The following is a 16235-nucleotide window of genomic DNA, read 5'->3' as shown; positions in this document are numbered from 1 at the left end:
AGGCCGGGAGGCTGAGAAAGGGCGGCAGGGGGTGAGGAGTAGCCCGGGGGGGTGGGGCTGCCGAGTCAGAGGCTCCAGCGCTCTGCTGGGCAGTGTGGGGGAGGGGACCTAGGCGTGCGGGCTCCACGGAGCCCCCGGAGCCACACCTGCTTGCAGAGAGTGGGAGACAGACTGAGGAGGGAAGGGGAGGCGCAGAGGCTGCCCTTGGGCGCTTTCAGGGAAACGCAGTGGTTGCTGGAAGGAGCCCTGGAGGGGGAGTTCTGTGGTTCCTGCTGTGTGCTTTTAAGGAGAGAGGAGGGAGTGGACATCCTGAGTCTGTTGGGAATGAGCCCCTAGGACGTGGATTAGCCACAGGGAAGGAGGAGTGACGGCAGGTGATCCTGGACCAGCTGAAGGGGGTGGCCCGGCCCTGGGGAGGGTCGGAAGACGGATTGCGTGGGCACAGGCCCCAGCGGCAGGGGGCTGGGGAGCCTGCGTCTAGAGGCTGCCCCGCGGTTACTCTGAGGTCGTGTCTGGGAAACGGAAGGCAGGCCCCTGGGCTGAGCGTGGAGGTGGGGATGGGGGGCGGGAGGAGGTTTGGGGAGGGAAGGGTTGTGGGACGGCCCCAGAGGAGAGGCAGCGCAGGGCCCCAGCGAGCACGCTGCTTCTATGCATGTTCTGATGACAGCGCAGAGGGCGTCTGGGGCTCAGCACGGAGGTGCCCTTGCAACGCAGTTCCCTAGAAAAGCCCGCTGCTCTGCGGCTCCCTCGCCCTGAGGGCTGTCGGGGGCAGGCTCTCCCATCTCCCTTCTGCTGCTGCTCTTGTCCGCCCGTGTTGGGACCAGCCTCAGGAGACGAGACTAAGGGACCTCTGAGAGCCCGGTTACGTGGTGGCCCTGGTAAAAGCTATGGCAGCCGAGGTGAACCCGGCGGCTTTGGGTCTGAGGGATTTTTTTTTACTTCCCTTCAGCCTGGCTGATGGTGGCACGGAATTAATTTTCGGTTTTTGTTTCTGACGCGGTTGCCTCAGCCTTGCGAATAACGTCGTAGAATTGCCTCCCGTCCAGGCTAGGAAGTGAACGTTACCAGGCTGTCTGAGAAATAGATCCTCCTCCTGCCCGTTTCTTAAGTACTGCTCACTTAACAGATGTCAGTGGCTTCTAAGCGTGACCCATTTTTCCAAGGTCTTCTGGGTCTCTGTGTAAAGTTGTTTCAAGTTGCTGGTAGCCTGAAGTTGCCCTGACTGTCGCTGCTGAACCGCGGCCTTTCGTGCGCAGGTGCAGACCCTGGACGAGCAGGACTGGGAGCGCGCGCGGCAGGCCAGCGTGCTGGCTCACGTGGCGCAGGCGTTCGAGAGCGGCGCGGACGTGCCTGACGGCGCCGGCGACGGGGACACGCTCTTCAGCTCGGCCACTCTGCTGTCGCCCAGCGGGCAGGCCGATGCCCAGACCCTGGCCATGATGCTTCAGGAGCAGCTGGACGCCATCAACAAAGAGATCCGGTGCGTGTGCCCGTGCCTGGCTCCCCGGAAACACGGTGTCTCCGAGGGGTGGTCGCTACTTCGAAAAGCCTAAGTGTTCCATAAATAAGAAAACGTACGTCGGTTCTGTTTTAAGAATTTTAAGTCCTGAGATCGCCCTTGCTTATAAAGCTCAGTTAAGCAGGGCGTTGTCTCCACAGCTGTGGGGTCAGCACACTGTGTGAGATGTCGTGGAAGGGGGAGAGGCGTGAGGCGTTCAGCCCCTGCCCCCGGAAGCTGCCGACACACCTGGAGAGAGATGGCGGGGTGCAGAGAGCCGAGGCCATGTCCGTCCGGGGTGCAGGGCGGAGACATGGCGCCAGGGAGTCGGGGCGGAGTCGGCTCCCCGGATTCCTTTCCCGGGGCGGGGCTGGTGGGCGTGCCGCAGAAAGTGAGGGCACACCCTTCATCGGCCTCTGCCAGCCGGCTGTGTCCCCCCCAGCTCTGAGCCCCAAGGTGATGCCCCCCTGCAGCCCGTGCGTCCTCCGGCACGGAGGGGTCGCCCTCTTGTGGGTCCCTTGGAGCCTCGCGTATTCTGTGGTGTGTCCCAAAGCCACCGGGAACAGAAAAGCTGGGGTTTTTGGGTTGGCAGGCTCCCACTGGGACTTGCGATTTGCTTTTAAATTAACATAATGTGAAAATTGGTTCTTGTAAGACAGTGGTCAAAGGATGTGTGTTTGAGTATTTTTTAGTCTCATCAGTATATTTAAGATGTTTTCTTTAGAAACTGTCCTCGCAATTATAATAGTTACTTTGCAAAACAGGGAATAGAATCCAGAGGACTGCCTTGTAGTGGTCAGGAGGCCTTAGGTCTGGGGGCAGCAGTGTGACCGGGTACCCTGAGGCCTGCCCGGTGTCAGATCTGCCACGGCCACACCTCCTGTCCCAAGTCCACATGCAGAGCAGCCCCAGGCCGGTGACCCTGTGGCGGACCCGGTCAGAGTTGCTGCTCAGATTGCTCTTGTCACGTTAACACAGGCAGAGGTGCCCGTTCCCACCTGCAGAGAACGGGGGCCAGAGAGGAAAGGCCGCAGAATAAATGGCAAAAGTAGGTCGTGCTGCCTGCACGTTTGACTTCATAGACTGACTTCTTCGTGTGCCATGTTTGAACCCAGACGAGCTCTGAAAGACTGTCTCTCCCCATCCCTGCGGGAACTGTGAAACGATAATATACTTTTATTTTTGTAGCCGGGTAAAAGTGATTTTTTCCTTATGCAACAGGTTGACCTGATGTAACTGGTAAATTCTGCCCATCGACTTTTTATCAAAAATGAGAAAATACTTTCAGGATATATAAGTAGAACTTAAATTGGAAAGGTTACGACAAGGATCCGGTATTTTAATATCAAAATAATTGTATTTGCATAGTCAGGTATTTAGACTGCTGTTTAACTATCCAGTACACATTCGGGGAGAGGAACATTACCTTGAATTCCAGAGTAATGCAGCTGTGGGTGACATGAATCCAGAAACTCACATGAGAGACTTCCCTGGCGGTACAGCGGTTAAGACTCTGCCCTTCCACTGTAGGGGGCATGGGTTCAATCCCTGGTCGGGGAACAACAACAAAAAAAACCCCAAAAAACAAACAAAAAAAGAAACTCACATGAGGCTGGTAGAGAACTTTATGAAATAATACTTTTGTTCAAATTCAACCTTAAAAAAAAATCAACTCAGCATTTTCATCTGGTCTAGAGACTTGTGTTTAGAAACTCCAGATTGCTTTGTGAATTGCTTTTTTGATTATATCAGAGTTCCCTATTTCCAGTTGAAAAAATTGATAGACGGGTATGCTGCTTTGCTGTAACAACAGGGAAGGTAAACGTTGTAAATTTTAAATACCTCATTATGCAGTGAGAGTTGCCCCCCAGCCCCCGTCAGAATTTTAGTGTAAATAAGGAAAATCAAACGTGAATGATCGGAAGCAGCTTTGTAAGATTCAGTGGTAAGTCGTTAATGGTAACACAGAATACAGACCCAGATTTGTTATCCAGGCATGTCCCTGTGTTTTCTGACAAAGGCGGGTGACGGTTTTATTCTGCCTCAGGCTGATACAAGAAGAAAAGGAGAGCACGGAGCAGCGGGCAGAGGAGATTGAGAGCAGGGTGGGCAGTGGGAGCTTGGACAGCCTTGGTCGTTTTCGATCAGTGAGCTCCATCCCCCCGTACCCTGCTTCCTCTCGGGCCAGCTCTTCCCCTCCCAGCAGCGGGCGGCCCACGCCTCGAAGGGCCCCGCACAGCCCGGCAAGGGAAGTGGACAGACTAGGCGTCATGACTCTGGTAAGTGTCTGCCTTCTCCCTGCTGCACCCTCCCCCCCAGCACACCTGGTTTGCTTGCTTGCTTTCTTGGTTAACCTAGAAGAAAATCAGGTGCGTTTGCTATGTTCAGAGGTTCAAGATTTTTAAAGCTAGTATTTAACCAGTCCCCCAGTTAATGACAAATTAATTTTAATGTTTGGACCACCAGCTTAGCATGTCATCATGAACTCATCCACAGTTCTCCTTTGTGTAACATTGGGCATGGCCTCTGCAAGGCGCAGCAGCTACAGGAAAGTTTTTGTTTTTCAGGAATAGACAGCTTAGCAAAAGTAAACATAGGCAGCCCTAATGGCATCTCGAACACTGTACAGAGAGTCGATGCTGTCTTCCTTTACACTAGGGATGTCTCACTGGAGGGGGCAGGGCATGCGGTCAAAACAAAACCAAAAAAGCTAAAGTGGTCCTCTTACTGAGGCGGCTGGCCGCGCACTCACGCCGGCTCTGCATGTAAAACCAGGTTAAAAGCCGGTGCCCCTGGGCTTCCCTGGTGGCGCAGTGGTTGAGAGTCCGCCTGCCGATGCAGGGGACACAGGTTCGGGCCCCGGTCCGGGAAGATCCCACGTGCCGCGGAGCGGCTGGGCCCATGAGCCATGGCCGCTGAGCCTGCGCGTCCGGAGCCTGTGCTCCGCAACGGGAGAGGCCACAACAGTGAGAGGCCCGCGTACCGCAAAAAAAAAAAAAAAAAAAAATCGGTGCCCCGCGGCTCCCAGGGAAGCAAACGGGCGTCCTCGCTCTTCTTCATCTGGAAATGCGATGACCGCGTGGTGACAGCGTGCAGCTCTGGAGCACACGTTATGGCTTTCTGTGTATTTAGGTCTTCTGAGTGCATTGCTGTTCACCACGTGAAATCGTATTTACAGTGTTCTGCTTTTTAACTGCACTTGTATTATAACTTTTTTCTGTTACCACCCATTTTCATGTTAGCTGCATTGTTAGCCAGCATGTAATTAAGTCAACTGTGACTCATTTCAGTGACACGTGAAGTGGTAACTAGTACATGTTGTGGTATTTGGGCATATGCTGCTTTTGTAATTTACATCATTAGCTAATTAGCTGACAATTAAAACTCTTTGACGGGGCTTCCCTGGTGGCGCAGTGGTTGAGAGTCCGCCTGCCGATGCAGGGGACACGGGTTCGTGCCCCGGTCCGGGAAGATCCCACATGCCGTGGAGCAGCTAGGCCCGTGAGCCATGGCCGCTGAGCCTGCGCGTCCAGAGCCTTGCTCCGCAATGGGAGAGGCCACAACAGTGAGAGGCCCACGTACCGCAAAAAAAAAAAAAACTCTTTGACGATTTCATTTGTGGTTTCATGCTTAGTATCTTTCAGAGAATTTGTAAAAACAGTTCTGTGTATTTTTTTCCTTGTTGTCATATGGTTCTCTGTACTGGCTGACGGTGTGTCTGCTTCTGTCATCGGTGTTGATTCCCTGTATCATCCTTTGTTTTATCAGTTAATCCAGACCCCAGCCTCCCCACCGCCGGGTCTGTAGTTTACCATCCAGCTCTGCTCCCCGTCCACCCCACTCGGTTATGAGTCCCTTCCACAGCAGTGCTGTGCTCCACAGCGTGTGTCTATGCTTGGTCGTGGCTCATTTGTGGGGTCTCTGCGTTATCTTCGTTTCTCATTAAACAGTGTTTTTCCCCCATAGCGGTAAGTTTTATTTAATGTATCACTGCAATAATAGGTATGGCTACAGGCATGATGTAGACGGACCAGAGTGTTTTTGCTCACACTGTATAGCATACGTGTAATTCATAAGTGAGATGCTGCTTATATAAAGAAATGACCCACTAAGTGTAGAATTAATGGACTCTGACACAATGTACTTTCTGGTTTCGGTGCTTGTATTACTTAAGATGGTAAATCTCATCAGCTTATTAAACATGCACAGTTAATGTCTTTACTAGACTAGTTTTAATTAAATTATCTTCTATGAATCATAAAATGTAAAGACTCTATCTGCTATTATGCTAGCTTTTATTCTTACATATTTTCACAGGGTACCTGCTTTAATCAATAAATTTATTTTGAGAAGTTTTAAATCAAATTCTAGGTAAGGATTTTACGTTAATGTCCAATAGGTGGTTAGATTTGTTCAGTGTTAAAATAGGTATTGCAATTACTTCCTCATCAGTTAGATTGCTATTTTAAAGTATAACATGTTTCTTATTAAGAAAAACTAAGTTATAGAGAAGTTTGGCTTAGAATAGACAACTGTTAGGGCCCTTTGTTATACAGAATGCCATATTATAGAAATGGAGTATGTTGTAATAGAATTGTATCTTCCTGAGGAAAATGTATACTGTTTCACGAGGAAATCTTGAATAGCTTATTATATTTAACTTTTGTGGTCAAAAAAATGTTCTGTTTCCAGTTACATTTTCTCTAAATCTTATCTCACTTACATGTGTTCTGTCATTTTCTTTTTAATACATTTGCCTGTACTGATCCTTGAATTTTTTACTTCAGAGTGTGCAGTAAATCTGGTTTCTCTTCGTTTCTTTGCATGCATCTGTCAGCCTAGCGATTTAAGGAAGCATCGTAGAAAGGTAAAATATCTAGTAATTCGGCATGCCTTTGTTTCTTTGTGAAGTATTGAAGAGTCCCTGTCGTTTTACGTGAATGAACACTATGTGGTTGAGTCCTGGTGAATAACTGACGTTTCAATGGAAGTGTTGAAACCCACCCTCCACTTGACATAGGCTGATGGTTCCGCTGGAACTAGGTCGTTCACGGGGACAAATGTAAGAGTTTGCCTTTCTCCCACTGGTTTGCCTTCTAGGTGTTGCACAGTTATTTACAATAGACATAGTGGGTTTTATTTTTTGTTATTTTAAAATTTTATTGATTGTTTATTTACTTATTTATTTTTGGCTGCGCTGCGAGGCTTGCGGGATCTTAGTTCCCCAACCAGGGATCGAACTCGGGCCCCAGGCAGTGAGAGTGCTGAGTCCTTAACCACCCTACCGCCAGGGAATTCCCCATAGTGTTTTTTAAAGAGAAATGATGGGGGGCTTCCCTGGTGGCGCAGTGGTTGAGAGTCCGCCTGCCGACGCAGGGGACGCGGGTCCGTGCCCCGGTCCGGGAAGATCCCACGTGCCACAGAGCGGCTGGGCCCGTGAGCCAGGGCCGCTGAGCCTGCGCGTCCGGAGCCTGTGCTCCGCAACGGGAGAGGCCACAATGGTGAGAGGCCTGCGTACCGCAAGAAAAGAAAAAAAAGAAATGATGGAAGCGGAGCCATAGATGCTAGATTTGGGGGAAAGCAATTTTAATAGTCACAGGTAGTAGCGTTCGGTAGGCTGTTACTTTGTGCCAGGCGTCGTGCTGAATGCTTTACGAGTCTGTTCCCTAATCCCACAAACACCCACGTGAGGTCCAGGTGCTGTTGTTATCCCCATTCAACAGACGTGGACGCCGAGGCTTAGAGAGGCCAGGCGCTGTGTCCAGGCTCGCACAGTCAGTCAGCAGCCCACTGTGGATTTGTCTGATTTCAGAACCTGGACCCTCAGCCCTGGCGCCGTCTGGCCCGCTTTTCCACCAGGAGCTCTTGTCTCCTTCACAGCATTCCTGACGGAGGGCGCTCGGGGCTCCTTCCTCTCAGATAACCCTGGACTGAGCCCCTGTTCTTGGAGGGAATACGGTACGCTGAGGGCCAGATCTGTTGACCACGATGTCTCCCTCCCTCTCAGGCTCACAACCCCCTGAGCGTGCACTCACCGCGCAGCCGTGCTGCGGCCCAGCCGCCCAGCGCGCCAGCGCCCCTCTGCCAGGCCACAGCAGTGCGGCAGTTTAACGTCCCGGCTCTGTCACCGATTGGTTGTGACCTGGGTGAGCCGCTCGCCCGCTCTGGGCCCGGCTTTGCCCTGCTGTTAAGTGAGGACAGCGGTAGACCCGTGGCCCTCGGGGTGGCCACGCTGTGCCATCCCTGCACAGTCCACAGGTCGGCAGTGAGACACAGTTCTGCTGCATACGTTCGTAGTCTTCTCGGTGGCAAGACTTTCTCAATAAAGGTAGTGGCCTGTTGATGACGTCCCGGCCGGGGGGCCTGGTCTGTTGCATGTGGTAGCTTGAGCTCGCTGGCTGGCTGCTGAGAGGGCCTTGTTCTAGGTTTGGCGTGTGCGCGCCAAGGACCAGGCACCGGCGGACCTGCCGCCTCCTCCACGCCGCACGTGGATGCCGAGACGCCTGCCCAGCTTGCGGGCAGCTGCCCGTCCTAGTCACGTGGGCACAGTGGGGCGGGCTCTCATCCCGGGGGAGGTGCCAGGCAGGGTGGGCCCGGAGGACTTCCTTAGGAAGAGGCCCTTGGGAAGGGGCTTGTCGTGTTTACTGGGCTTCAAAGCAGCTGTTTGTCTCCACGGAGTCCATACATAGTCAACTCAGACCTGTGTCACTTCCCTGACCCGTTTGATTTTTATAAAGGATTGTTTTAACTTGAACTTGAGATCGATCCCTGTTAAGGTTCACATTGATGATTTCTAGCCTTTCGCTATCTGATGATTGTAATTAGAAATCAGGAGAGGACACAGTTTATCCAGCTGTCGCTTAAATGAGTTCAGCTGTGTTTTGCCCCGGGTCACTTTGTTGTCACCAAGCCACCGTGGGGCTGCAGTGGATCGTTATTATTCTTTACAGAATCCATTAAAAAGGCACAGGTCGGTTGCTCAAGTCCCATCCTTTCTACAGATGCTTGCCGTGCATGTCTCGTAAAATCTAACCTGGCTTAACCACAAAACCCAAATTTATAAGGGAGATCTGCCTGGACCCTGAAGGGGTTAATCTGTTCCCCATACCGTAACCACCACCCTGCTTCCCATACTCACATCCCATTATAAGCCAGAAAGCTGGGAGTCTGGAGGAGATCGTCTTTTGATGAAGACCTAGAACAAGCTATTTCTTTTTTCCTCTCAAACAGAAAGGTCTGGACAGGTTTGCCTGAGAGGTTTCTTCCCCGTGCTGGTGTTTCTGTTGAATGGCATCAGGAGATAAACACAGTCGTCCTCTTCATCGGGGTCCTCTTCATCGCGGTGGTTAATGCCATGCGTGGTTTATGGTGGCGGCTTCAGGCGGGGCTCAGCTCTCTGCTGCCCCTGCGGGGCTGTCCGGGTGGCCTGGATTCTAGGGACGGCAGGCCACGGGGAGGCCGCTGTCCAGGTCTCCGCGCTCATGCGGGTGCAGGCCGGCGGGAGTCGGCTCTGCTCTGTGCTCCCTCTGCTGACAGCCGTGCTTCTCATGAACAAGACAGCCCTTTAAGATGGCATTAGGCTAGATCAAGCCTTTTTGTACTGGCAGAAAGCATAGCTAATAGGTTTTCAAATACGTTTCTGGTTATAATGTAGAGCCTCCGTGATTTCCTTTATCCGTCACAGTCTGTTGTCACCGAATTTTACACTTATCTCAATCCCTCAGCTGCCAGCTTCCCGAGAAGAGGTACGAGACGACAAGACGACCATCAAATGTGAAACCTCACCCCCCTCCTCCCCACGATCCCTTCGGCTGGACCGGCTGCACGCAGGGGCGCTGCACACAGCCAGCCACGAGGACATCAGGGACGCACGCAAGTAAGGGCCCTGCTCTCCTCCTTCCACTTTCAGGAAATCTGTTCGTCTTCTCTTGAAAAACAAGTCAGAATGATGATTTTAAAGAAATACCACTCAGTTCAGCGTGTTTGTCGAAGTGATAGACTTAGGGTGCCGACCCCTGCTCTGGGCGCTGTAGTGAAATCCGGCAGGAGGTGCCTTCTGTTTGGACAGAGTCAGCTTGGCAAGAAAAGAGTTAAGAGATATCAGCAATTTTAGGAACACCTCCTTTCTTCAGATTCTACAGATTAACTCCTTTGGGAACTTTCTTCCTATTCTGGCTGGAGCCTCCGCCCGGCGCGGGCTGTGTTTCTGAGCGTTACTCCTCTGTAGGACGCTCCGTGGCTCTCGGATGCGTTCTTGTCCTTTCCGAGCTGTGAGGTGTCCCGCCCCATCCGTCCATGCTCCCCGAGTGCCTCCTCTCAGGAGACTGTCAGTTGCAGTTCTGTGGCGCTGGCCTCGTTCAGACCACCGCCTGCTGAGCTCCTGTCCGGGGCCAGGCAGCACTCGATGCAGGGCACGTGTGGTCATCTCTCCGGCGCCCCTGCACGGTGACCATCGCTCTCCTGCCCCGGCCCCGGGGGCGTCTGCACCTGCCGGGCCATTACCTTGAGGGGCTCGGAGCGCCCTCTGCACTGGGTGGTCTAGAGTCGGGCCCCTCCCTCTTCGGAGGAGAGCTCACGTCAGAGAGTCCCAGCTCTCGGGAGCAGCCGTCCTTGGTGGGGAGCCTGCACCTCTTGTGCGCACCGCGGTCCGCGAGGAGCCCCGTCTGCCGCGTGGTGTGGGGAGCGAGCGTTGTAGGGGGTGTGGTTGTGCGAGGCCACCCGTTAAAGGTCACTGTCTGTCCCCAAAGCTCGACAGGCTCGCAGGACGGCCCCGCGAGCAACCCCAGCAGTAGCAGCAGCAGCCAGGACTCGCTGCACAAAGCCCCCAAGAAGAAGGGCATCAAGTCCTCTATCGGCCGCTTGTTCGGCAAGAAAGAGAAGGGCCGGCCTGGGGCCCTGGGCAAGGAGTCGCTGGGACAAGGTAGGCGGTTTCCAGCCGACCCTTCAGTGTTCGGAGTGGGCAGGGGGCTGCACGCGCACCTCTGTGCGCCCCTCCGCCGCCCCGTCGCCACTGCGGGCGTCCCCTCACACGAGCTCGGTGTTCTCCCGGGTCTGTTTCCCCCCAGTGGGTCCACACACGGCCCAGAGAGCACGGGTAATGTCCGCCTGCCTTGAGCGGCTCAGCGTCTCCCAGGCGTCAGCCTTCCTGCCTCTTGAGCGTTTTCGTGTGCGTGTGTGCGCATGGGCCGTCTGGTCAGAAAGTTCACCTTTAGAATTTTCCTCGCTCTCCCTACAAAAACTCCTCCACCTGTTTACAGAAACATCTAACTCGGCCATGTTGATTTTCTCTCAATATTTCGACCACTCTGCTTCCTCGTAGCTGTTATTTCAGAGACAGAAAACTCATCTCAAGATGCCTTGGGACTCAGCAAATTGGGAGGACAGGCTGAAAAAAATCGTAAACTTCAAAAAAAGTAAGGTTTTTGTTTTTTGTCGATCTCACTGAACAGTTTTCAGTTGTTCCTGATGCTTAACTAATGTTTATTGATTAAATGTGATATCCAGCTCTGTAGAGGTACTATCTTCTGAAAGCTTAGCCCAAAGCCTTTATTAAACTGTGCTTCCCGGAGGACTTAGAACGCCTGTGAATTCGCGGAGGACTCACACGTGGGTTCCTAGTCCACTCTGGCGAGGATGTGTCGTGCTGAGTCGTGCACAGCCACGGAGCCTTCACATCTGAATGCCGGCTCCCGCACAAGTCAGCTTTGGGGCGTTGGGAAGCTTGGCTTTCCTGTGCTTCAGTTTTCTCATCTGTGAGATGTGAGTCATAGTAGTACACACCCCATGGGGCCTTTATGAGCATTAGCTGTACAGATTCATCTACGTATACATACACGAGGCTCCTTAAACGGTGCCGGCGCTGGGGAAGACGCACGTGTAACTGCAGCCACTGCGGGGACTCGGCACTTGGGGCTCACACCAGCGATCAGTCAGGAAGTTGTCACTTACCGTGTTGCCCTTTGTTTCCCTCCTCTGGTAGATTTTGTATTTTTACCTTAAACAGACGCTCAGTTTTGCAATCTTATTACATTTTAATTCTGAGTTGTCCTGGTTTCTGAAAATAAGCAATAACAGTAGGGATGGTTTTCTACAAAGGAGTTCGGGCGTTGTGATGCCCCGGGATCAGGCGCAGAGGCACATAGCCTGTGCACGTGTCTCTGGGTCCAGAGACGTTTTCTGACCCAGGACAGTTTGTGTGTCGGGTGACGGCATCCCAAACGAGCGCTAAGTAGATGACCTGGATAGGCGGAGACTGTCCCAGTGAACTGACAAGTGGGAAATAAGACGGAACGTTTTGTAGTCTCGGGTGAGCACGCACCTGAGAGTGGGGAAGGTGGTGATAAGGCGGTAATGCTGGCCCTTGAGACGGGGGAAGCTGGGTGGGCTCTGTGATAAATCTGACGATGGGGAAGGTCATCTGGCCACTGTCGGGCACCTTGAGAAACCAACACTGGTCTGGAATCCGGGGCCTGCAGGCACTGAGCCCACGGGGACCGTCTCCACTAGAGGCCGGTTTGCCTGTAGCCCCTGAGGTTGCCTGTTGACTCTCCTTTTGTGAAATCTGCCTCATGTCAGCTCTTCTCAGGAACCACAGTGATCTCGCCTGGCATACTGTTGATCGCGCTCCGGGGAAATGCAGTCCGTTCGGTCATTGCGCACGTCACCGTAGGAATACTCGGTCTTTGGTTCCCTGGAAGTGGTAAACTGTAGAAACCACTCAACAGCAAAAGCTGATTTGAGTGTTGCTGTCTTTGAACCGTAGAGAGTGTTGTACCCGAACTCAGGTGACTGCCGTTCGCTTATGGGGACTTAACGTCAGAGCCTTTTGCCCTTCTGCAGTCATGCCAGGACACTTCTGTGCCCTAGATTCTGCTGGGGCGTTTCACGTGACATCTTCCCGCTCAGCTGCTAGAGACCAGGAGGGGTTGTGGCCGTGCCGCCAGCCCTCCCACCCTCTGCTCCTGAGCGTTGGTGTTTCACGTAGCGTCAAACGTAGTTTTCCACTGTGTTTTCTCCATTTGTCTTGTAATTCTCAGGAGGAAGCTCGAGTGCTGGGCTGCACGTGGCAGACGTCGCTGGGTTCCTTGCCCGGCGTGTAATGAAGTTCCGCGCACCGGTGTGTGTGTGTCTGCTAGGCAGCTTCCTCTGGGGCTCGGGTACTCAGGCCGAACTTCTGACCCTGTGTTACCGTGGCTGAGAGTGCACGAGCAGCTTGTTCTCTGCTCCATCGTCACGCGCGGCAGCTTCTAACATGTACTGACGACTTGGGGAACAGCGCAGAGTCCGAAGGTTTTCTGACTACAGTGGGTGATTTTAGTTCTGTCAGTTAACCAGAGATACAATTGACTTCGGGGAGAATGCTTCACTTATAAATGTGAAAAAAGTATTTTAGCTTTCCAGAAAAAGTACTGTTTGAATATAGTTTAACGTTTATGGCATGATCGATGGGAGAATCAAAATACGCTTGTCAGAAATATTTTCTTTTTATCAAGCCCCAATTTATCTCAGAGGTGCTCTTTTAACTGCTAAATTTACACAGCCAGTGCGTCCACTTTTTTAGAGAATTTTCAAAATTTGGTGAAGATGAGACTTTCAGGTTTCATGAAAGCTACATGAGAGAGCACGGCGGGCACACTTGGTGCTGGATGTGCTCGGTGAGGCGTGGAGGCTGCAGCTGTCGTGGAAGTCGGCGTCCCTGACCATCGTCGCGGTGGCCTGGGCTCTAGACGGGCTCCCCGTGTGCGGGCACTTGCCCAACGGCGTTTGAACTGGACCCCGTTAATAAGGACCTGGTGCTTTAAATGCTGTCTTTCCGCCTCCCCTTGGTTGACGCTGTCGTGCGCTCACGGGGGAAGCTGAGTCGTGGGGTTTGCTGTGCTGTGTGTCCTGAAACCTTCCGCGTTGCCCGTCGCCAGCTACAGGCTCGGAGCTGTACTGCTTTTGACGGGAAGCGGCGCCGCAGTCCTCCCGTCCGGGCCTCTCTGCAGCCCTGCGCCGGCCTGCGCGGCTGCGTCAGTGAAGTGGAGCCCGGTGAGCCTTTGTAGGAGGTGCCGGGCGTGCGGAGTGTCAGTGTCAGAGAAATGAGGCCCTGTCTGTTGTCTGGATGATGCCACGCGCATGGTATTTGATCAGCAGCTCACACAGCCGTCTCGTCACGAAAGACAGCTTGACCGTGGTGCTTCTGTCCCGATTTGGAACGCATGTTGTCGTTCACATATGACATGACCTTTCTCTCATAGGCGTGTCTGTTCCCCATAGAATTCAGCGTATTTCTGAATGTCTTTCTCCTGTGACTCTGATTCTGAGGTTAGTAAGTGTGCCACATGAGTCGACTACTAGAGCAGGTATTTAAGAAATCCCGCTTGGGGTCTAGAATTGGATCCTTGACGGGGCAGATCAAGTCCCAGCCGAGTAGCCCCGCACGCGTGGCCCGAGCCGGGTGGGCACAGTGCTGACCTCGTCCCAGCTGGCCCGCAGGGGAGGCAGCCCCCTTGAGCTCATGTCCCCAGTCCTCTCTGTAAACTGAGGTCAAAGATGAGAGTGAGACAGTGACAGCAGAGAGCGATGCAGAGGAAGGAAATCAATCCCAGCAGAAACGGAGCGAGTCCTCTGTTTGCTTCTGGACTGTGGCTTGGGGCCGCGGGATCCCGGCAGATGGCATACGCCTCATTCCCGCAGGATACTGGCTTGTAGCTCAGCTTCTTCGGAACAGAGCTGGATGCTTTGGGCAGATTTAAGGCATTTGGAGTCCTGTCACCTTAGTGCTCGTGTTTTAGGCTTGGGAGCTAATGACTGGAAGATTTCTTGTTTTCTAGAAGATGGACCTGTGAAGGAATACCTCCTTCCTCTGCAGTTAACTTAGCTGAGGACTAAATGCCTGTCATGTTTATCTTGGTAGCTGTAGTAAAGAAGGAAGAAAAGACGGTTCTGTTGATTATTAGAAAGTGGTCATGTGAGTGAACGGGCAAGTTGGTAGGCTCTACGTCACATTTATTTATTTCTTTGCTCTTGATGTCAGTACTTTTTTTTTTTTAAAGAAACACATTTGTTCCTAAGTGAAGGACTGAACAGATTTTATTCTGCCACTCAAGAGTTTTTTAAATACCATTTTTTGTCATCAAGTCTTCTTCTCTTGGCCTTTTGTTACCGATATTCCATTAGCAGAGACCAGGTGTTCTGCTTCTGGCGGAGGGAAGACTTACTGATAGCTTCCCAAATAGTCTCCACGTAGCTGCTTTCATCCCCTGGTTTCTCAGACTGTCTATGATGGGGTTCAATGAGGGAGACAAAACTGTGTGTGCCGTGGCAGCCCCCAGATCTCGAACAGATAAAATGTCAGCAGTCGGTCGTAAGGCAGCCAAGAGCCCTGTGGTGCGGACGAGCGCGCCGAAGAAAAGCAGCCACGGGAGCAGGTGGGCCTCCGCTGGGGGGAGCGTGAGCATCTCCAGTTGAGAAGAACTGGAAACAGGAGAGAGTAGAAGCAGAGAATCCCAGGGCACGCGGCATTCCATTCGGAGCAGTCGCGGGTTCTGTGGGCAGCAGGCAGAAGTGGGTTCCTAGATGAAGTGGGAGAGCAGCAGTGATTCGTTCCTGTGCCCCACTGGCGGGGGGGGCGGGAGCGGGGGCCCTGCCGCTGATGGCCGCCTGCGGGTGTGCTTCCCCCAGCGCGGGACGGGCACCTCGGGGAGGAGGGGACTCGTGCTCCCAGGCCGCGGGCCGCCTCGCCCTCTCGCTGGCTTCCCGCGTCTCTCAGCCGCGTTGTCCTGCCTCCGTCACCGTATCCCAGTGTCATCAGGGCGCTGGACCGGAGCTCTAAAGTCCCAGGAATACATCCGTAGTAGAAAAGGCCTTTTATGAAAGCGAACGACTCTCGCCTGGCAGAGTCCGGACGGTGTGCGCCAGCCTCCAGGTAATGGAGTCAGTGGGCTCTTTCTAACCCCGAAGTTCTTGTCTACAGTGAATATCTGCTGCACGTTAGGAAAAAATGAAGCCTCTGGCAACGTGCCAAGGATTCAGTACCTCTTTGGCCCCCTTCAGAGCGTGGGCTTCTGAAGGTCCCCGGCCTGGCAGGTGCTGCCGCGCCCCCTCCTGGCCAGCCTGACGGTCCGGGGACCACACTCGGGCTGTCCCTGGCTGGCCTGTGCAGGCCTTGCTTGCGTCGCTCGGAGGCGTGTATGGCCCCCGCGAACGTTTTCATAAGGTGTAGCTGCTGTCTGAGGAGGAGTCATCTTCAGGGAACAGGAAGTAGCGTTCGACTCAGCGCTGATGACTGCTCTGCCGACAAGGCCCTTCTCGCCTCCATTCCTCCTTCCAGCGTTGGGGTCCTGTGTCGGGACGGCCACAGTCTCATGTGGACTCAGCTTTTGTTTTCAATTTATGAATAGCTTTGTTTGTTTTAATTTAAAAAGTTTACTGGGTGTTTTACTCTGCTTGAGCTGTTGAGATACATGTTGTGTTCTCTGGTATAGTCATTCCTGGATAATACAGTATTTACTATTCCCAGGAAACCTAAGGTTGACTTAAAGGAACACTTACCTGAAATTTTATGTGAAACACTTTGAGCTTTAATTGTACCTAGACTTCACAGTCTTAAGTCTAATGCTGCTTGAATAGAATGAAAAGCCGCTATGTTTCTTTAGGGAGTTAGTTCCCTGGTGGTCCAGTGCTTAGGACTCCACGCTGTCACTGCGGTGGCCGGGTTCAGTCCCTGGTCGGGGGACTAAGATCCCCCAAGACG

At 52.9% G+C, this 16235-nt stretch overlaps 1 protein-coding gene across 1 annotated transcript in view; it reads left to right on the top strand.

Moving 5' to 3' along the window:
- The window catches only part of PPFIA1 (PPFI scaffold protein A1), a 100859-nt gene that overhangs the window by 66875 nt on the left and 17749 nt on the right, over positions 1-16235 (top strand). The window contains exons 15-19 of the mRNA XM_024749271.1: positions 1257-1480; positions 3546-3777; positions 9223-9374; positions 10246-10418; positions 10818-10911. Of these exons, the coding sequence (XP_024605039.1) occupies positions 1257-1480; positions 3546-3777; positions 9223-9374; positions 10246-10418; positions 10818-10911 (875 nt within the window). The remainder of the gene's footprint in view (positions 1-1256; positions 1481-3545; positions 3778-9222; positions 9375-10245; positions 10419-10817; positions 10912-16235) is intronic.

This window comes from Neophocaena asiaeorientalis, unplaced genomic scaffold (genome assembly GCF_003031525.2).
Source record: "Neophocaena asiaeorientalis asiaeorientalis breed wild unplaced genomic scaffold, Neophocaena_asiaeorientalis_V1.1 scaffold43, whole genome shotgun sequence".
NCBI classification, from domain to species: Eukaryota; Metazoa; Chordata; class Mammalia; order Artiodactyla; family Phocoenidae; genus Neophocaena; species Neophocaena asiaeorientalis.
This window is presented reverse-complemented; position numbering and strand designations above follow the sequence as displayed.